General features: G+C 40.2%; 1 protein-coding gene across 6 annotated transcripts; it reads left to right on the forward strand.

The window, feature by feature from the left end:
- The first annotated feature begins 13 nt into the window (after positions 1-13).
- On the forward strand, positions 14-20,597 carry RPAP3 (RNA polymerase II associated protein 3). Of its 6 annotated transcripts, none has more exons than XM_081877949.1 (17): positions 14-157; positions 3,565-3,717; positions 4,271-4,411; positions 6,200-6,322; positions 7,088-7,215; positions 7,704-7,825; positions 8,821-8,891; positions 8,979-9,104; positions 9,564-9,691; positions 10,988-11,109; positions 11,897-11,967; positions 12,084-12,200; positions 12,759-12,988; positions 15,247-15,451; positions 17,078-17,175; positions 18,644-18,744; positions 19,992-20,597. In XM_081877949.1, exons 2-17 carry the CDS (start codon positions 3,565-3,567, stop codon positions 20,075-20,077), a joined length of 2,022 nt encoding a protein of 673 aa, XP_081734075.1. In that variant the 5' UTR covers positions 14-157; the 3' UTR covers positions 20,078-20,597. The 6 variants fall into 6 exon arrangements, with proteins under 6 accessions (XP_081734075.1, XP_081734073.1, XP_081734074.1 ...); XM_081877947.1 differs by having other exon boundaries at positions 48-157; positions 3,510-3,717; XM_081877948.1 differs by having other exon boundaries at positions 81-189; positions 3,510-3,717.
- The last annotated feature ends 1,004 nt before the right edge of the window (positions 20,598-21,601 follow it).

Below are 21,601 nucleotides of genomic sequence, written 5' to 3' on the forward strand. Positions count from 1 at the left end.
GGGTCCTTTCTATGGTTACCACAGAACTACCTTTTTTCGCAAGGGGAGTTTTACGTCACTGCTCTGTGGCGCGCGGGATTCTGGGAAAGGAGTGCGGCGCTTGGCCCGCGGAGTGACGGCTGGGGAGCGCGAAAAGGCGGGACCAAACTCCGCGCAGGTGAGGAGGCTGCGGGCGCCGTCGATTGACAGGTGGGGCGGCTGCCTGAGGGAGGGAGTCTCGGGGCCGGCCGGCGGCAAGGGTGGCGGGGACTCTGGCCCGGGGAAGGCTCCCCTTTGGCAGTCTGAGGCCCGAGGCCTTCGAGAGCCCCCTTGAAACCGGGGCGGGGGGGGGGAGACACACCAAACAAGATTGCGCCATTCTCACGTTCACTGTTCGGTTTGACTCGGAGGTAATTTCCCAGGGAGGTTTCTGTCAGACTCCCGTCGTCTTACGCGTAGCTGTCGTATCTTTATAACGAACTTCGCCTTGAGTTTAGTGAGGGGAACATCGCCTCCAAGTCTGTCCAAGCACTGTTGCTGAAGAACGAACTGTTACGTGTCTCTGAACACGTGTCTGTTGTATTCCTGTATACAGCAGGAGGGGTGGAGGGGGAGTGGTCTGACCTCTGCAGTATGAAAAAGAAAAGAAAAGTTTGGTCCAAGGGCACTATTTACAGGGTAATTTACTTGTTGGGCACTGTTTTGCCAGAGGAGCTTATCCAAAAAGAAAACCATGCATGCATTAAAGCCAGGGGGTGTATACATTAAAACTTCCTGCCCACTCCAAAAGGCCATATAGGTCGTTAAAAGCTAAAGTTGCCTGCTTTAAAAACTGTGTTTTTGGCTGGCACCTGAAGATACATAGCAATGGCACCAGGTGAGCCTTTGCAGAGAAAGCAATCCCTTGCCACCGTGCAATGATTCATTTTGTTATTTATTTATTGAAACATTTCTGCCCCATCCTTCATTGAAATGATAAAAGGTACAGTAAAGGGATCCCTGACCATTAGGTCCAGTTGTGACTGACTCTGGGGTTGCGGCGCTCATCTCGCTCTATAGGCTGAGGGAGCCGGCATTTGTCCGCAGACAGTTTTTCCGGGTCATGTGGCCAGCATGACTAAGCCACTTCTGGCGAACCAGAGCAGCGCACAGAAACGCCGTTTACCTTCCCGCTAGAGCGGTACCTATTTATCTACTTGCACTTTGACGTGCTTTCGAACTGCTAGGTTGGCAGGAGCAGGGACCGAACAACGGGAGCTCACCCCATCGCTGGGATCCGAACCGCCGACCTTCTGATCAGCAAGTCCTAGGCTCTGTGGTTTAACCCGCAGCGCCACCCACGTCCCTCGTTGAAATGATACATCACTATAAACTCTGGCCAAAACAACTATGAGCAAAAAAAGTAAATGAATGGAACCTGTGGGTATAGGGTATACCAGTGTTTCCCAACCTTTTTTGGGCAAAGGCACACTTGTTTCATGAAAAAAATCTCGAGGCACACCACCATTAGAAAATGTTTAAAAAATTAACTCTGTGCCTATATTGACTATATATACAGTGGTGCCCCGCAAGACGAATGCCTCGCAAGACTGAAAACCCGCAAGACGAAAGGGTTTTCCGTTTTTTGAGGCACTTCGCAAGATGAATTTCCCTATGGGCTTGCTTCGCAAGAAGAAAGCCTATAGGGAAATCTCCGGGGACCTCTTTTAAATGCTGGCGGTGGGGAGCAAAGCCTTCCCCCCCCCTCCGGCCTTCAGAAGAGGTCCAGGAAGGCCGGCGGGGGCCGAAAGGCTTTGCTCCCCACCACCAGCATTTTAAAAGCAGTCCGGGATAGCAGGGAAGCGCTTCCCGCTATCCTGGACGGCTTTTGAAGGCAGGCGGGGGGAGCAAAGACTTTTGTTCCCCCGCCCGCCTTCAGAAGAGGTCCAGGACCTCTTCTGAAGGCGGGCGGGGGGTGAAAGTCTTTGCTCCCCCCTGCCTGCCTTCCCGGGAGAGCGGAGAAACGCAGCGTGTTTCTCCGCTGTCCCGGACAGCTTTTGAAGGCAGGCAGAGGGGAGCAAAGACTTTCGCCCCCCGCCCGCATTCAGAAGAGGTCCAGGACCTCTTCTGAAGGCTGGCGGGGGGCAAAAGTCTTTGCTCCCTCCTGCCTGCCTTCCCGGGAGAGCGGAGAAACGCAGCGTGTTTCTCCGCTGTCCCGGACAGCTTTTGAAGGCAGGCAGAGGGGAGCAAAGACTTTCGCCCCCCGCCCGCATTCAGAAGAGGTCCAGGACCTCTTCTGAAGGCGGGCGGGGGGCAAAAGTCTTTGCTCCCCCCTGCCTGCCTTCCCGGGAGAGCGTAGAAACGCAGCACGTTTCTCCTCTGTCCCGGACGGCTTTTGAAGGGGGGGAGCAAAGACTTTCCGCTCTCACGGGAAGGCAGGCACGGGGGAGCAAAGACCTTTGCCCCCCGCCCGCCTTCAGAAGAGGCCCTGGACCTCTTCTGAAGGCGGGCGGGGGGCGAAAGTCTTTGCTCCCCTCTGCCTGCCTTCAAAAGCTGTCCGGGACAGCGGAGAAACACGCTGCGTTTCTCCGCTCTCCCGGGAAGGCAGGCAGGGGGGAGCAAAGACTTTCACCCCCCGCCAGCCTTCAGAAGAGGTCCTGGACCTCTTCTGAAGGCGGGCGGGGGGCAAAAGTCTTTGTCCCCCCTGCCTGCCTTCCCGGGGGCTTTTAAATCGCCCCGGGACAGCGGAGAAGTCCTCCGCTGTCCCGGGGCGATTTTTAAATGCTGGCGGTGCACTTCTTGCAGCCGGGTCCCAGGCCCAAGCTGGGCGGGCGAAACCCCGACGGATGTCGGCCTGAGGCGCGCCTAACCCTGAGTGTGCCCTCAATGAGTGTGCCCTCCCACGGCACACCAGGCAACGTCTCGCGGCACACTAGTGTGCCGCGGAACACCGGTTGGGAAACACTGGGGTATACTATAGGGCAGTATACAAATGATGATGGTGATTGTAATAATAATAATAATAATAATAATAATAACAACAACAACAACAACAACAACAACAACAACAACAACAACAACAATAAAGTCGCAGCAATAATTATGGATCAAAATCCGGCTAGATGGTTGACATCCCCCACCCTTGGTAACATAGGTTGGTTTTTAATTGGCACTGAAAATTCATTGGTGTTGGTATTTTAAGGGGCTTCTGGCAGTTTTCACCATTTGTAGCTTAAGAAAGAGGAAAAGTATGTGGAGTACTCAACAAATGCAAGGTGCAATGCAATAGAGGGGTGGGTTTAGTACATGATGGTTTTATTGTGAAAATAAGACACACACCCCAACTTTGCATGTTAGTGGACTGGGCATATGTTTAATAGTCTAATTTCCTGTGGCTCTGTATAATTCAGTCTAGTTTCATTATTTTTTTAGTAAGGGGCTTTTAGAATGATAGTAGCCTGCTTTTCCCCACTAAATTTATCATATCATCAGATGATGTTGCTTATTTCAGTACTCAAGCACTTTTCTCTTTTTTTCTTTCCTTAATCTAGTATCTGCGAATGTTTGTTAGTAGCCTGACATTTCCCAAAACCTTTTAATTACCAGATGACTTCACCAAATAAAGCAATAGAGTTACAGATGCAAATAAGACAAAATGCAGAAGAGTTGCAAGATTTTGTGAAAGAATTAGAAAATTGGGAAAAGGATATTAAAGAAAAGGATTGCAATTTACGGCAACAGAGTGGAGTTCCAGTCAAGGTAAATTCAGTTATCTGATACTAGGATTGACAGGGATGCTTACAAGTAGAAATATGTCCTTTTTAAATTTCAAGTGAAACTACAAATAAATCACTTGTATTACTGATGTAGTTTTTGCCATTTTGTGCTTAGCATGTTTCTTTGGCGGGAAGTCATATACTTAGGTTTCCTCTTTTACAAAGCAAAAGGAGACTCTTTGTAAACTCTGAAACATATAGGTCCTAACTTTCAACAAACAATGATGCATAGTGTCATTCTTTTCAAGATAGAATCATATGTAATATTGCGATTTTTTCCCCAGCTTAAGCAGCTCCCTTGCCATTCACAGCTACTTTCTCTGAGAGAAGAGATCCCTTTGGGAGCAGGGGAAGAATGGAACTACACACAGCATAGAGATTGTTTAAGTGGGTCGCATACCTTTAGTGCATTTGGGAATATACATCCTCATCAATGGCCAATAAATCTGCTTGTGTACTGTGGCAACTAGAAAAGGGCAAATCAATTTATTTATTAAGTTTTCTGATACTGAATAGCAACCTTTTCTGATATTTAGGATTTACCACCAATTCGAAATGAAGCTTATAAGAAAAGGAAGAAAAACAAAGTTAAAGCCATCTCTAAGAAAACTACTGAAGAAAATAAAAAGAATAAGATAAAATCTTACGATTATGAGGCATGGGGGAAGCTTGATGTGGTAAGCTGAATCTAGTTATTAAAATGCTAGGGAAAATACAGAGTTTTGTTTTGTGGGATTTAAGTATGTAACATTAAAGCATGCTATGAAATTTTAAAAATACAATTTACAAATTCAAACATCATTTTTTAAAAAATTTACACCTTTATCTTACTTAGGAAGAGCCCAGGGCAATGTACAGCAACCATGTGAACAAAAGAATGATAAAAGAACCATAAAACATATATACAATTAAAAAAAAAACTTGTAGCAAATTATTTAAAATGAAAATACATGTGTTGCTCAATAGAACACCTCTTATTTGTAAAACTGGAAAGGCCAAGGCAAAGGTAACTGTTTTCATTTGGTATCTGAAGTCCAACAATGGGAAACATTGGAAAAATCATTCCAGATTCAGGGACCTACCATAGCGAATTCCCTTCTGCACATCTCTTATCCTAAATATTGTTGGGGACCTCAAGCAGAGCCCCAAGATCTGTAATCCATCACTACTTTGAATCACGTCTGGTATTATACAAGTGGCCAGTGCAGAGCTTTTAGGATAGGTGATCCCATCTTACTGCCTCAGTCAATAAACTGGCAGTAATATCCATCACTAGCTGTAGCTTCTGGACCCTTTTCAAGGGTAGCCCCATAACGAGTGCATTGCAGTAATCCAAATGGGAGGTCACTAGAACATGGGTTACCGTGACTAGCCAGCACTGAAACAAAACTCAAATACCTCCGAAGGTTCAACTAAAGAATATTACAGTTTATTGGTGAAACATATTGTCTGTATGTTTTATTAGACTGTAGTCTAATTCATGAGATAATTAAGATGGACATAGATTAATTAACATTTCTGATCTGTGCTTATCCAGTTAAAACAAATAGATGTTGCACAGGAGCACCGTTGTCCAGATTACATTCTTGTACCCTAGCCTAAGATTTTAGCTAAAGTAAATTTCACCAAAGGCAGATTTAGTCACAAGAAAATGTATTTCTGGGTTGTCTTAGGGCATTCTATATACTGTAGAAAAATGTTGTAGATTTCTAGTTGTAACATGTGACGCTACAGACTTCAGGAAGGGTGGGTGTGCCGGGGGGGTGGTCTGCTTTCATGTAAAGCATTTATTTCACATTTAGTGAGCACATTGTGGAGAGGCTAAAGTAAGTTTTTAATATGGGGAAGTAATCCAAAATATGACATCACTCCTTTTCCCGCACTCTGAAGTGGTACAGACCCAAATTCTACCACCTCATTCAGTGTATGTATAAACAGGCTGTCAATTATACAACAGTCAGTAGAACTAAATTAGCTTAAGTATTCAGGCTTAATTTGAAGGAATGGGTTTCCACTTTTTCCCTTTTCCAAGGGAGCATTTCTAAAATGCTGTAACTTGAGCTCTTGAGCCAAAACAAGTGCTCAAAGCTCTCTCCCTTATCAGTCCATGAAGGCTGGTAATGACGGATGACCTTGTCCACTCCAAAGTGGAATTTCAAAAAAATACTTCCCAGAAACTCATTTCTAACATTCCTTCTGAAATGGCTTTGGGCAGAAAAGTTTTGCTTTCAGAAGCAGTTACTCCATTTTCTGATATTACATTAGCTCTGATAATGGAAATATTTATTTAAAAAGTGAAAAGACAGTTTGCTTTAGCTGGTTGGATAGGAGTTGGGTGAAATACATGGATGAATGTTAGTGATATAACTAATATTTAATAAGACATTCAATGTTTTTTTACTACTTTGTTTATTCACCCTTTAATTTTTTAATTTGTAATTTTCTTCATATGTGTGTCATTTCAGGATAAGATACTTGAAGAACTTGATAAGGAAGATAGCACCCATGATTCAGTGTCTCTAGAATCAGATTCTGAAGAAGATGGAATACACATAGACACAGAAAAGGCTCTTGCTGAGAAAGAAAAGGTTATTTTGGTCTTTCAGAATGAGGGACACTTTTGTTTTCTCCTAACACCCTTTAGGATGCACCTTCAGATTAAACCTTGAAACCAAGAGATTAACTTCAGACATTTTTGGATATTTTACTGTGACTCATTCCTTATCTAATTATTTTAAGACATGTTATGGGCAGCATGGTGATTTGATCTCCTTTTGTTATGTTGATGATCTTCTTGAGATAGGCAGTTCGGAATTGTGGTATTTACTTACTTTAAATCACGTTCCATTTTCTGTAAAAACAACAAGAAGAAGGAAACCCAACCTGGTAAAAGCTATAGATGTTTTGGAAAATTGGTGACAGTCACACTCTTCCGTCCTGCTCAGCTCTTATCTCCCAGTGCAGGTTGTGTGATCGAAAGTGAGGTCTGAAAACTGCTAAAATTTGTGGTTACGGAAGTCACTTATAAACAGAAGTGTGAATTGGGGCTAGAGAGATTATGAATATGTGCCATCTTCCCAAAATTTTGTTCTATTATTTATTTGCATTTATATTCCTTTCCTCATTTTATCTTCAAAATAAGCCGTGGTGTAGGTTAGGATGCACATGAGTCTTGCTGAGCTCTTTTTCAAGGGTTCCATCTGAATTTGGTTGAACATGGGCCACAAAATCCTGAAAGCTGGCAAACACAATTCCTACAATACAAGAAAATTAACATTTTGGCGGGGGAGGGGGGGCGGAGGAATCCGTTTGAAGTATATTCACATCACTGATCGCTATATTTTGTTCAACAGGGTAATAATTATTTTAAGCAAGGAAATTATGATGCTGCAATTGAATGTTACACAAAAGGAATGAATGCAGATCCTTACAATCCTGTTTTGCCCACAAACAGATCATCTGCTTTTTTCCGACTGAAAAAGTAAGGCTTGTTTTGGATACTTTGGTATTTCAGGATTTCCTTAAACATTCAGCTCCCCCTCTCTTCTTTTTCAGTAGCCTTGTTTTGGTTTTACACTTGACAATGCTCAATGCTCAACCATTTTAGTTTGCCATTTGATAGATTAATTAACAAAGAAAATGGGAAATTAGTGCCTTATCAGAAGCTGGTATTGGTGCTCAGCATCCTGAAAGTGCAGAGGCAAACATTTCTGAAGTCCCATTTTATGAGCATTGGCTCCTTGAAGGGGGTGGTAGGAAACATCAGAGTCGCATGCTGTGGCTGCCCTGTCAGACAGTGGGGGACAGAATATACTGAAGGGTATAATATAGCTGACAGTCTTGCCCAATTCAGCACCAGTGCAACTTTAGAAATGTTCATACCCACATTTCTGCGAATTGCATGGGTTTCTGTTTGCATTCTTTTAAGGAACATGCATTTGGGATGACAAACCTACAATATTGTTGCAGGTATTCTGTGGCTGAATCTGATTGTAACTTAGCACTTGCCCTAAACAAAAATTATACAAAGGCTTATGCCAGAAGAGGAGCAGCTCGCTTTGCTTTGCAAAATTTTGACGGTGCTAAGGAAGGTATGTTGGATTTTCTGTTTCTGTATGTTTAATATTCATTCGTTTTGGCTCTCAAAGACATTGCTCAGCCTCAACTCGTTTCATCCCAGCCATTAACCATGCTTGCTGGGGCTGATGGGAGTTGTAGTTCAGCAACGTATGCAGGACCCAAGGTTCCCCACATGCCTGCTCTAGATAAATAACTTTCTGATTTATGGATTGACCTAGTGGTTTGGCCATATACCAATTTCAGCGTTAATTCTTCAATTTGCCCTGTCTCTGAAGCATTCATAGAAGAGTTCAGCCAATTAATTAATGTATACAGCATCCTGAGAAACTTCTCAGTTGAACAAGATTCTGGGAAACAACCATATATTATTAATTTTAAGTAAAATATGCTGTATCTCAAATGTCATTGGACATTATTGGTTTGTACAATCTTAGAAGAGACTTCTTATATTTGTTCCCCTTCTTTAGTGTCTGTAAAAAAAAATTACGTTGGAGAAATGACTTCTTTTAAAAAGGTCATTTTGCAGATTTTCATTGAACTTTACTCCACCTGCAGTTAATTTTGGTTAAATATTTTCATATTTACATGCCCCTGATTCTATAAAATTAACAATATTGTCTTAGATTCATGTTTGCTGAAGTTGAAAATCGCCCAGGGTGAAACATAATTACAAACTGTTGGAGAATAACAGTGTTCTGAAATGTGATGAGATCTGTTTTCCGTCTTCCCTCAAAATGAAGTCTAGAGACTGTGATACCTATTGATGAAATATAAATGTGTTTGGTGTTATCTTCTAGTTTATGTAGTTGGGTAATAATGCTATTAAATTTTGGGAGGCTACTTTGAGAACTATTTACTTACTTGTTTTGCTTTTAAAGTGAGGTATGCCAGTGCATTTCCTATACAAGAAGCACTGCTGATACGATTAGCAAGCCGTAGCTTACATTTTTCCTAAAGGTTCGTGCTTTTCACCCTATTAATGTACATTTTTATGTCCTGCTGTCAGATTACGAAAAGGTTTTGGAGTTGGATTCAGAAAACTTTGAAGCAAAAACTGAACTTAGGAAAATCGAACAGGTAAATAATTTAAATTAACCCAAAGAACATGATTTTATTTTTTGCTATGTAGTATAAATGTTTTGCATATCTTATGTCTTATATTAGGCTCTCCTGTCGAAAGAAGGCTTCCAAACTGAAGAACCAGATGTCTTTACCAACATTGAAATAACAGAACAGAAACAAACTGAGGCGGAACAACTAAAGCAAAAGGCTATGGCAGAAAAAGATTTGGTAAATAGAACATATAATGTTTAAGATAGTTGTGGGAGTTGTGGTGGAATATTATAGTGGTTCAGAATTCATTGCATTATGGAAGCCTTTTTGCACAGTTCTGCACCATGCAGAACTGGAACCCACGTCTGTGACAAATGGAATAAGTGTCTAGTGTTTAGTTAGTTGTGTGGTTTCTTTAAAGCGACCAAGTGTTAAAATGCTAGATTTACATTATTCTGATGTAGTTTCAGCCATGCCCCGGCTGCTATATGATTGTATTGTGTTGCCATATGCCAGACATTCTGAAATCTGCATTGCTGTCTGAAAAAGCATACCCTATCACTACTTCTATTCCCTTCTTTCACATGTAGGAGTGTGTGAGATATTGAATAAAGTCTTAATTTTTGAAGTGTTGCTCACTTGTATGAAGATGCAATTGTTGATGTATACACTGTTTCTCTTCCCCAAATATCACAGGGAAATGGCTATTTCAAAGAAGGGAAATATGAAATAGCAATAGAATGCTACACACGTGGAATAGCAGCAGATGGCACCAATGCGCTTCTTCCAGCCAACAGAGCTATGGCCTACCTGAAAATTCAAAAGTGTGTGCTCTTGAACTTGCAATTCCGCATGATCTGCGTATTTTCTTAGCATTTAAATCAATTCTGTCTTTTGAAATCTTTTTTAAAATACATATTCATAAGCAAAGCTTTTTGCTAATTGCACTCTAATCTTAATTAATGTTCATATAACACACCAATAAACAGTACAACACAACATTTTGTTCCCACAAGAACATTTTGTTCCCATAGTGGAGATTATGTCATAGCTTGGGTTGGTCTAATGCTGTTTTGCACTTCACCGAACTAATCTGAAAATGTTTTTTTGTGTGAAATTAAAACTTGTGTACTGTACATAAGCAAGTAGCTAATGTAAGCACTACTTTCATATATTACAAGAATGACTTAATGGAGGAATTCAGAGCTACGATCTCCTCACCCATTCTCATTGCATTTTATTCATCAAGTTTTAATATTCAACCAGTGAAGTAGAATAAAGTATTCCTTTAGAGCAGAGCTTTCCAAACTGTGAAATTAGTTTGTCAGCTGCAGTGTGTAGGTGTGTCACGTGAACGCTCCACTCCTACCGGGGCTGGAAAAGGGTTAGTTTAACCTCAGGTTTGCTAGTAAAATTGAATTACTCTGTCGTGAAATGATGCATGTCTAAAAAAGTGTGTCATCAACATTAAAAGTGTGTCATCAACATTAAAAGTTTGGAAAGATCTGCTTTAGAGAAGTTATTCAGGTTCAGATTGGGACTGTAGCTGTTACATTGTCAAGACCAGAGAGCAACTCTGCTATAAGTTGATACTCTTTGTAACATATTCAACTAAATGTTTTTGAACTTTCCAAATAACAGTAACAAAAAGTTTAAATTTAGGCAACATACTGGTTTTTTAATCCAATCACTTCTTTAATGTAATCATATTGAGAAAGGTCTGTTCAGCTCTAGAGATAGAATTACACAGCTTCTAGTAGCATATAATTCTCATATTTGCTCATATGTGACATAAATATGCAAACTTTGGTCAGAATTTGTTGGAGTGACTGTACAGTGGTACCTCGGGTTACAGACTCCGCTAACCCAGAAATAGAACCTTGGATTAAGAACTTTGCTTCAGGATGAGAACAGAAATCGTGCTCTGGCGGTGCAGCGGCAGCAGGAGGCCCCATTAGCTAAAGTGGTTCTTCAGGTTAAGAACAGTTTCAGGTTAAGAACCAACCTCTGGAACGAATTAAGCACTTAACCCAAGGTACTGCTGTAGACTGTAAGAAACAATATCTGATGGGATCTGCACTACTAAGTAATTCTTTTAAATGTTTTCTCTTGATGATGAGATATGAAGAGGCAGAGGAAGATTGTACTCAAGCTGTATTGCTAGATTCCTCCTACTCAAAAGCTTATGCCAGAAGAGGGACAGCGAGAGCTGCACTGGGAAAGCTAAAAGAAGCTATGGAAGGTGGGATTTTTAATGGATGTGTGCTTGTTGTTATCTTTTGATGAAGTTTTTGCTCGATCGTAATTTCTCAGTGCAACAGCCCTGGTCCACCAACAGCAATCCAGTATGATAGCAGCAAAGCTTGGGCAGAAAGTAACTGGGTTTTTTTAACATCTAGATTGTTTTTTTAACATCTAGATTTTCTGAGCTACCACATTTGCCTGATATAGTTGGGCCCCTGTAAGGGGGCGCATGGATGTGTTCCTACCCACTTAACCTTTGCCCAGGGAATAGCACTGAAACTTACTTTTATTTCCATAAGGAGACTCTCGCACTGAAGGCGATGTGGCAGAATCTGTCTAAATTGCTAATTGATAATCTAATCAATTTGGTATTTGAAATTGGGCCTTGCATCCTGCTTCATTGGAGTCAAGGCTGGTACTGCTGATTCAAAAGAAGTAAAGCTATTTTGCTTCGCTCCCATTTCCTCGCTATTGCTCTGAGTGCAAAATTTCATTCACGGTAGCTTACATTTTAAAAAAGAATGACCATTAGTTACTGTTATTGCATTTCAGTAGTTCATTAATAATTAGATACTTGAGCATGCCATAGTCATGGAAATCACATTTATTATAGTGGGGAAAGTTGTCTTTGGGAGACTAGTTGGATTCAGTGGGACTTCCAAATAGTTAACGTTTGATAATGGATCATGTCTTAACAATTGCAGATAAATATGTGTAAATTAAGTGTTAAAACTAATTATCGTTACATTACATTAAATTGGTGTTTCTTGATGTAAATTCATCAGATTTTGAAACCGTTTTGAAGCTGGAACCTGGAAATAAGCAAGCAGTAAATGAAATAATGAAACTTAAGAATGTAAGTGTGTTGTACTTCAGTATCTCCCCAGTTACTTCCTTAAATTACTTTGAGTATTTTTCTGAGTTATAATTCATTCCGATTTTCATGGATGGTTATTTACTAATCTTTTAAAGGAATCAATTGCAAAAGGGCTGTGGACGGGCACGGACTGTCCTGGACTATCACAAAAGGAAACAGAAGCACAAAATCTAGTGAAACCCATTGATAAACCCTTGCATCTTAGATCAAAAGTAAGTACAAATGATGAGGGTATCAGGTGTTTTTACCCTGAGGATAAGGTTAGTGTGAGCAGGGCAAACTTGTGTGGGCTTGAAGTGTTGTAAAGAAGAGGATCAGTTTGTTCAGGAAGGGAAGTTACAGGCAGGATGTTTGCTGGTATGAAATCAAGAGTAATTTCCACAGGGTAGAGGTGTGGAAGGAGAGAAAAGTGCATCGTAAGTAGTTTACATGAATCTGAATGGAGAGCCATATCTCTGTCTAGTGGCATAAGAGAGGAAGATACAAAGAGAATTTAAAATATATATATATTAGAAGGTGTGGTCTTGTAAATACTGCCATACACATTTGGGGTGAGATCAATTGATAAGAGGCAGATTCCGTTGCTGTGTGTGTGTACTAAAAGGGTGAGTGTGTCTTCCTGCGATTGCCTACAAAAGTTTTATGCCACAAACAACTTCTTAGTATCGGGATTTTCATATTTGCTATGACAGGCACAGGTACTCTTTGAGAATGCACCCAGTTGTTAAAACCGCTGTAACCAACTCCCTGCATGGTTCTGTTCTGTTTAGAAACCCTTGAGAAGAATAATCATTGAAGAAGTGGATGGTGAGATTCTGCCCACAAATTTAGTGGCTACCCCCAATCCGCAACCTAATCAGTCTGTTTCTGCAAGTGTAGAAGCAACAAATACCTCAGCATCTGCAAAGAATCCAAGCAAAGATGATTTTTCTTCTTCAGCTGATACTCCCAAAGCAAAGCTGTTGAAAATAGAAGAAATCGGAGATTCTGTAACCATAGAGTAAGTACTGATTTTAGTATTAAATATGAACTAGCGGTTTGTTTTGCTCCAAACAAATGTGTTCACAATAAACTATAAACTATTAGCTTACTATGAGTTGTGAATTGACCCATATTGTAATGGAGGTCGGAGGCCTTATGAACGGAAAAAACAAATGGGAACTTTGGTAATGATTTTTATCAGCTCTTTTAGTTACATATAGGTTAGAATAATTTTAGCTCAAGACAGTTGATGCTAAAAACCATGGTGGCTTAACAGTGTATGTCTTTTTGAATGAATCTTAAAAGTAAAACTGCAAGGCTGTTTTTTCAGGTCTAATACATGTTATGTAAGTACACATATAGAAGAGTTTATAACTTTCCCCTCATATATTTTAGGAAACACTATACTGTATTCAGTGGTGTCCAAACTTCTTTCAAAGAGGGGCAGATTTGAAAGGGCCGACCCAAAAGTTATTGAGCTTTTTTAAGGATTGCAGTTGTTGATTGTTTTAGGTCTGGAGTTGTTGAACTTATATTAGGATTGAAGTTGCTGAGGTTTTTTTTAGGATTTTACCCCAGGAAATAAACTGCGTGGGCCGGATGAGGCCCCCAAAATGGACTTTGGACATGCCTGCAATATATGGTATACAGTAAACATTTTATTCTTGTAGCAAAGTTCCAACCCTTGAATATATGCCAAATGGAATGACAGATAAATTACAGGAGAGCAAATGGCTACACTGTAATCAGTGTTGAGAGGGTTTGTACAATTGACATTTTTTTTTCCCCTTTCACGTTATGAAATTATAGGGAAAGGCTTTACTTTTCTAGTTGTGAAAATCCCTTTTGATGTTTATAATATTCAGAGCACTATGGGCTTAAAGAATTGTTGCTTCTTACCACTTTTTTCCTCAACAAATTAAATGTACCGTTAAATATTTGGTGCATTAGCATTTGGTATTAAGTAAATCTCTAGTTCTGAACTTTTATATTAATAACCAACTTTGTTGCACAATTGTTGAAGCATTTTTACCCTTTAAACATTGCAAGTAAATCTAAAATGTATGTCAGATCAAGTGTAAGTAGTACTGTTGATGTATATAGTCTTAATCATGTATTCAAATATTGTTGCTATTGTTTGCAAGATTAGGCTTTGAAAATGTACGTTGAACAAGATTGTGCAGTTTTCTACGCAATCTACTTAGTGGGGATTAGTATTGGAACAGAATTCATTCTGACAACATCCAATGAAGTGTCACCAGTCATGCACATATATCGATTATATGCAAGCTTTTTGCATGATTGACATAGACTGAATCTTACATTATGTCTTATCCTGACCCTGTCCTTTACTATAACAGATTCTGATCTGTTAAGGGGAGTCTCCACCACCGTTCTGGATTTTTTGTTTTCTTTTAACCTGGTGATGAACGGCCAGGTGCAGCTTCAAGGTGACATCCAGTTATGTTCTCCATTTTACACAATGGTAATGCACTTGCAGAGTGGAACTTGAAATTTATCAACTCCTATCTGCAGTCCTCTATGTGCCCCCCAAATATGTCCAGAGGGTCCCCCAATCTTCCAGATCCACTTTTCTTTTGGGGGGGCAGCAGAGGGCTGGTGTGGGAGGAGACAAAGTTCCACTGTGTAAGTGCACACCGGCTTAGACTATGTAAAAATTACATACGTTGAATCAGGAATTGCTATAATGTTTCCTTTTCATTTCAGTCAGACTTTCTTGGGACTCCTGCACAAACTCAGAGAGATCAATTACTACTTCAACAGAGTCCTGTACTCTAAATCAGGGAGTCATAAATGGGTTGGGACCAAGTATCAGAATCAGTTCCTTCTCCATAGCTTGGACTCTCAGATCAACAGCTGAGAGAGGCCCTTCCTATTCTTCCCTCTCTGTCAAAGTTGAGAAAAATGACAAAAAGAGAGAGGGCCTTCTCAGTTTTGACACACCGTTTTTGACATACCTTCTGTAAGGAGGCTCACTTGGTGCTGATGTTCTCTTTTAGGTGTCAGGTGCAAGAAAATCTTTCTGTTCACTGTGGCATTTAAGTTTTAGGAATTTTAAATGTTTTGCTGATAGTTCTGTTTTGTCTGCCAATTGTTGTTAACATGTGTCTTATTGATGGGACCCTTTAATTGTGTGAATCACTCTGGAACCAGTTTTGAAGATTGGTTTGAATAAATATAACCGTGTTTTGTAAAACCTGTCTCCAAATAGAGGCTAGGTAATCATCCACTTCATGTCTGCCTTAAATGTTTTAGACCTGTCAGCAAAAGCACCGTGAAAGAGAAACCATCATCTACATCTCAGTCTTGTGCTATGAAAAAACCAACTAAGACAGAAAAACAAACACTTCTCCCCACATTTACATTCCCTGTGCCTTCAGTTCCTGTGAATTCTTTTCAGCTGGAATCAGATTTCAGAAAATTAAAAGGTTACCCAGATCAATTATACGCGTACTTGAAGGTAAGCTTCTTCATGGCTAAGTATGGCTTCTACCAAGTTTATAACTTTTCAGTGCAGTCTATCTTAACACCTTCCTTTAGGGTAAAGCAATTTCCAACTTGTGATTTATTTAGTTTATTTCATTACATATTTGTTGTTGTTACCCATGAATAGTACCTTTAGGGTAAGTTTTTCCTATTGAAGCTTCAGGGGCGTGTTGAGCAGCCTCACTGTCTCAGTCAGTTCATGCAAAGAGGTTGCAGCTGTCTCCAAAGCCAATTCCATTGTGTCCCGTGTGGGGCGTCCCATACAGGTTTTTGGGGGGATAATAGCAAGAGGACGGGGAGCTCCAGTGCTGGCTGTGCAGCCCCATGTTTATTTAGGGATTTGGAGTGGTCTTCCTCTCCTTCACCAGCAGCCCTAAAACCATCATAGGTGCTTCATTTGAGTGCTGACACTGCACTTGGCTTCAGGACTCAACCTTCCACTGTAAGTATTAGAACCAAGCATATTCCCTTTCCCTGTGAGTCTCTGTAGCCCTTGTGCTACAGCCCTTGAAGCTCCTGCAGTTCCTTAAAATGGATTTGGGTAGTATTTAGTTGGACACCCATCTTCCACTTAGCGATCTTGGACTGAAAGGAAGCAGGAAGTCACCTGCCTCCTTTCGTTCAACCAAACTCAGCCCCTGCTCTGCTCTCTTCTGCTGATATTTGCTGGCAATGTGCATGCCTGGGTAATATCTCTCTCTATGTCTGTCTGTCTGTCTCTCTCTCTCTCTCTCTCTCTCTCTGTGTGTGTGTGTGTGTGTCTGTGTCTGTGTCTGTGTGTCTGTGTGTCTATATAATCAGAGGTACTTTTGGAGGGGAAAGACGAAATTTCCCCAAGTTACATAAGAAATCCTATCTGTAGGATTGCATGCATCAGCTGTAGTATTAAAAGTGCTTATTAAACTGCATATACTTGTAGAGCTATCTGTGGTATAGGAGTCTTAAAACCCTTAACCTTCAGAGAACTCTTTCCACATCAGCAGGACAGTAGAAGATCCTCTGACCATATGTTGATTACCTTGAATCCTGTTCTTCCTCCAAGGACCTTAGATTCTTTTCTCCCCACCCCCCTGATTTTCATTATAACCCTTTGAAGTAGGTAAAGCTGAGAGAGAGCATCTGGCCCAAGGTGCTTGCTGCCAAGCCAAGCAGCAGACTGTGAATCCTAGGTCTCCCCTGTCATAGTCTCTGTACACTGTCACAGGATCTTACAGCATGTTCTAGGCCACACATTCCATTCACACTGGCCCTGGGAGCCTCACTGTAACTTCATATGAACTGAGAGACCTTGAGAACAAATCCAACATTCCCTGATGCTGCCCAGTATGGGGAGAGGGGCAGTCAGTATTAAAAGGAGCAAGCTGTACATCAAGGAGGCGTGTTCCACCATTACTATCACTCTCATTGGAGAACCATGGTAAACTCCCAAGGAAATCCATTGTTCCATAGAACAGTTTGAAAACTGCTGGTATAATAAAACGTTTTAATTGATTTGATTTCTTTCCAATCAAGCTTTTGTTTCTATAGGCACTGTGCAAGAAAATGAATTCTGATAGTGTGTAATGCCTGCTTTGTTTTTGTTTTTGTTTTTTTCTCAAAGCAAATTGATCCTTCACTTTATCCTAATCTGTTCCAAAAATCCTTGGATCCAGATGTATTTAGCCAAATTTTGAAAATTCTACAGGATTTTTATACTGGGTAAGTTTTTCAGTTCATGGATTTTTAGATGGTAAATTGAACAGCTGGACTCATTTCCTGGCTGAAAAGCAATTTTCCTGTTTTCCAGAGCATATTTCTGGCTGCTTGTTGTTCTGCCTGATACTAGCAATATGCCAGTACTTGGAATTAGTGTCGCTTGAATAATCTGTAAGAGAAATGATATTTTACAAAGCAATTTTGGGGAAAGTAAGAAAAAAATCAGCAGCAAAGTGTTGCTTAGAGCTGGAACACCTTTCAGAATATTTGGATGAAAATCCATAGTTGACTCACAATACAATGGGCAATAAATATATGGGCACCTTAACAATTGTTCCTTCACTTATTCTGACATCATACCATGCCTCTGAAGAGTGGCACAAAGTCTAACATGAGACTGTCCCATCTATCCATCCAGCCATGTAACTTGAGTGCAGAGGAAGCATCTCATTGTTGACTTTGGAGGCACAGCACAATGTCAAAAAGTCAGCACCTTCTTCCCAGGTTCCAGGTTAATGGGAAATTGTGTGCCTGGCTTTGCACTGTGCTCTTAAGACACTCAGAATGTCTCTGAAGCATAGTGTGAAGATCAAAACAAGATTATACAAATCCTCTGTATGTGCTAGAGATAATGACTGTACCAAGGCTACTTAAAATTTGTGGAACTTTGTCACCATGCTTGCTCAGTTTTTCTTAGGCAGCTGCTTAAGGTGGGTCGTTTCAGGTGAAATCAGTATTCTAGAATATCTTGACCTGCCTCAAAATATCATTTTAACGGTGATGCCAAGAACTGAGCTTTGAGTCATATAGAACCAAAGCATGTCCCCTACTACTGAGCAGTATGGACTTAGTTGTTTTGATGTGCTTATGAGAAAGCACAGCATGTGTATTACTGTTAGTAATATTAGTAAGACCCTGTATGCTGCACACACAGAAAGGGGGAGTTGAAGGAGTGCTGGCAAGATAAGATCAAGTTCCTCAGAAACAAGGAAATGAGGACTAGATGACTATCAATTTAATGTAATGTTGGTAGGAGGCAAATACACAAAATACATCCATTATCTCGAAAACAGTCTGGAACGATGTTCACATAGGATACTTTTCTTATGCGAAAATGATTGCTGCTATGCTACTTTGAACAAAATGAAATACCACAGTTGCACCTTAAACGAGAGCAGTTTCAGGATATTGTATACAAAATATTCTTATTTTGGATGCCCATAGGAACATAAGTTCATCAAGTTGCTTTTCTGGATATGTCAAAATTATCAGATTATTGGCAATCGTATCTGATTTATAGCTTGTTGTAGTGTTTGGTTATATAAATTGGTTTTAATACTTGACTAATTTTATCCATGCATTCTGTTTTTCACTTTTTACTTGAGTTTGATAATGCCATATACATGTCATGAAATTATCCAATCAAAAGAAGTTGTTTATAGGTGTATGTTAATGTTTCCCTCTCACACAGGAAAGAAGAACCTTCACTCATCTTAGAAATTCTGCAGAAGCTGTCTGAATCAAAAAGATTTGATATGGCAGTAATGTTTATGTCTGATTCAGAGAAAAAAGGTAAATAAAATGAAACCATGGGTCACTAATAGAATCTAGTAGTTGGTAGGTTTAGAGATAGGTGTGCTAATTGCACAGTTTGGTTGCTGCAACAAAATCCTGAGTGTTGTTTCACTTTTTTTTTTTTAAAGAGATTCTATCCAGCATCATTGTTTGAGAAAATAATTTTCATCACCTGCTACCCCCACCCCAGCAAAACTTAAAACCAAAATTAGGTAGCTTGGGCTTCTGGTGCTGCTGTTGGGTTAGTATAAGATGGAAATGGAAAGTGACTGGATTTCTCTCTCTCTTTGAGGAATCTTAAAGCTCCTGCTAATATTTAACAACCCAATATAAATAAAATATTGCAAATTGGGTCCCAAAGCACAATGTTGCAGTTCTTTCTTTTGGAGCTTAAAAAACAATTGTTGCATCAGAGGCAGGAATTCCTGCTCCAACCTGTGTCTTACTTCATGTGCAAAATTTATTTTCTCTTAAGTTTAGAACATTTTAGAAGTGCAACCAGTCTTTATGCAAGTCTGTGGAATACAAATGCTGAGTTGGTCTCATAGGTGGTCAGAGTGAGACATTTGGAAGTAGTTTTAGCTTTGCTGCAATCTAAGAGATATGAGGGGGCAGTATTAGGTATTAGAAATCCAAACCAGTCACCTCTGACCTGCAGTATTAACAATGAATTCTGCTGCCCCCATAGCAGTGAACTACATGATTATTATAGTCTCCTCTCTCAGCCCACTTCGCAACATGGCGAATAAAAACAGTGGTTTACCGAAGATACTAAATTGTAGCTTCTGATTGGCTGGAAGCTCCTGCAGCCAATCAGAAGCTGCGGAAGCCCTGTCAGACATTCAGGTTCCAAAAGAACGTTCGCAAACCAGAACAATCAGTTCCAGGTTTGCAGCATTCGGAAGCCAAAACGTCTGAGTTCCAGGGCGTTCGTGATCCAAGGTACAACTGTATACTGTAGCATTGTTTGTTTGCTACTCTTAGCTTTTGCCCAGCTTGCAGTAATACCTGTGGACAACATTGTAAACTACTCAGAGAAATGGATTAAAAAGTAACAAAGCATCACACAACCTGCTTTTCTCCTCTCTGCACCTCTGCCTTTGTTAGCCTGCCCTGCAGCTGATAAAGAACGTTTTGAAGCCTCCCAGACTGTGACAGCCCTGCGCTTTTCTTCACATGCAGAGAATATATATATGAGCAGATTAAAAGGCTTAAGAAATGTACTAATCTCTTTTTTCTTATAGCTGCACATTCATTATTTGGTCATTTGGAGCAGTCAGGATTGAAAAAGTCTTCCGTTAAACTGCTCAAGACAAGATACGGTATTTAAGGCAAATACCTTTTTGTGTCTGCATAGAAGTACAGCTGATTCTGCACCATTTTGGGAAGACACTTGCCTTGAGATGATCAGTGAGACTCCATCTAGGAGGATTTCAAGTACCTTCCACTTGCACATGAGGATTGTTTGGTCTCCCCATGCCACATGACATGTTTCTTTGGAAAGTCTCCGCACTTTCAATAGTAGTTTCCTGGATAGGGAAGAGAGAGGAAAGGCTGGTTTTACATTTACCACTCCATGCACTGCGCTTTGGAGCCAAGCCTGTGAAAAAGAAGCATTTATGTGGAAAAGGTAAATGCATGTCTTCCGGTCTAGCAGGGTACCTCATAAGATTTAGCACGACGGAACCTATTTTAAACTAGGCTTTCCCCCCTCTTTATTCATATTGTAGAATCAAAGCTGACAATGAGTTGTTAAAATATTTTATAAATTTTGCATTGTACGTATTAATTTGCTGTTTTAAAATATTTCTGTATTTCTGTTCTTATCAATAAACAGGTGTTTAATTCCAGGATTCTGAAACTGTTGTGTATGATTACTAATTTCAATGTTGATACCTCTTGTCAGATTTTTCAGGTGCAGATGAGTGAAAATCTGATTATTTTCAACCAATTGCCACCTTGCCTCACTTTCTCCCCATTTCAGTTACTAACAAAAAACATTTTTTTCCTAAGGATTTATCAATCATCAATCATTGTCAGTATCTTCTTTCTGATACTATATATATATATCACACGGGTTAATCACCCTTTTACCTCTTCAAACACCCACCCTTACTAAGAGGTTAAAACTGGTTATTTTGCATTTTACTGGTGTTAATTACTGGAATCAAATGAAGGATGTATATTTCTGTATATTCTTCAATAACGTTAGGTGTATTCGTGGTCCTAGATAGTTTTCAATTAAACATTTTGACAAAAGCATTATATAAACACACTATTTTTTTCTTGACACATTTGTTTTATGACATCTGCTCATTTAAAAAATAATTACCAAGGTCTTGCTACATTGATTTCTAACCTATCCACTTGAATCAGGTTCAAATCTAAAAATAAAGCACATTACATATTGTAGCCTGAATGAATTGTAACAAAGTTCAAATCCTTTTAAAAACACATTTGGCCATCTAAAGTCAGCCAAAAGGAGCAGGTTCTGGAAAAAAGCCCTGCTACTACTCAGACTGAGAGTCCATTTACTTCAGCATCCTCATCATTTTCCCCACATCTCCAGGTGTGCATCTAGGAGACCAACATTTGGGGCATTAAAACAGTAGACCTTTCCTGCTGTTTAATTGCACAATGGGCAGTTTTTGTGCCTGTTAACGGCTTGCACTGCCCCTAACATATGCATTATTCTTCAGACAACAACTGGATGGAAATTGGTCCCTGTGAAACTAAATGTTTGGCTTCCTGGTTATTCAAAATTCTAAACCTGCAGCAGTTAACCAAGTAAATAGTGACAGCCCATTAAAAAAAAAATCACAGAGAATACAGGTTTTATAGGTAGAACAAATGA

Source organism: Podarcis erhardii (genome assembly GCF_964252035.2).
Source record: "Podarcis erhardii genome assembly, chromosome: 10".
Classification (NCBI taxonomy): domain Eukaryota; kingdom Metazoa; phylum Chordata; class Lepidosauria; order Squamata; family Lacertidae; genus Podarcis; species Podarcis erhardii.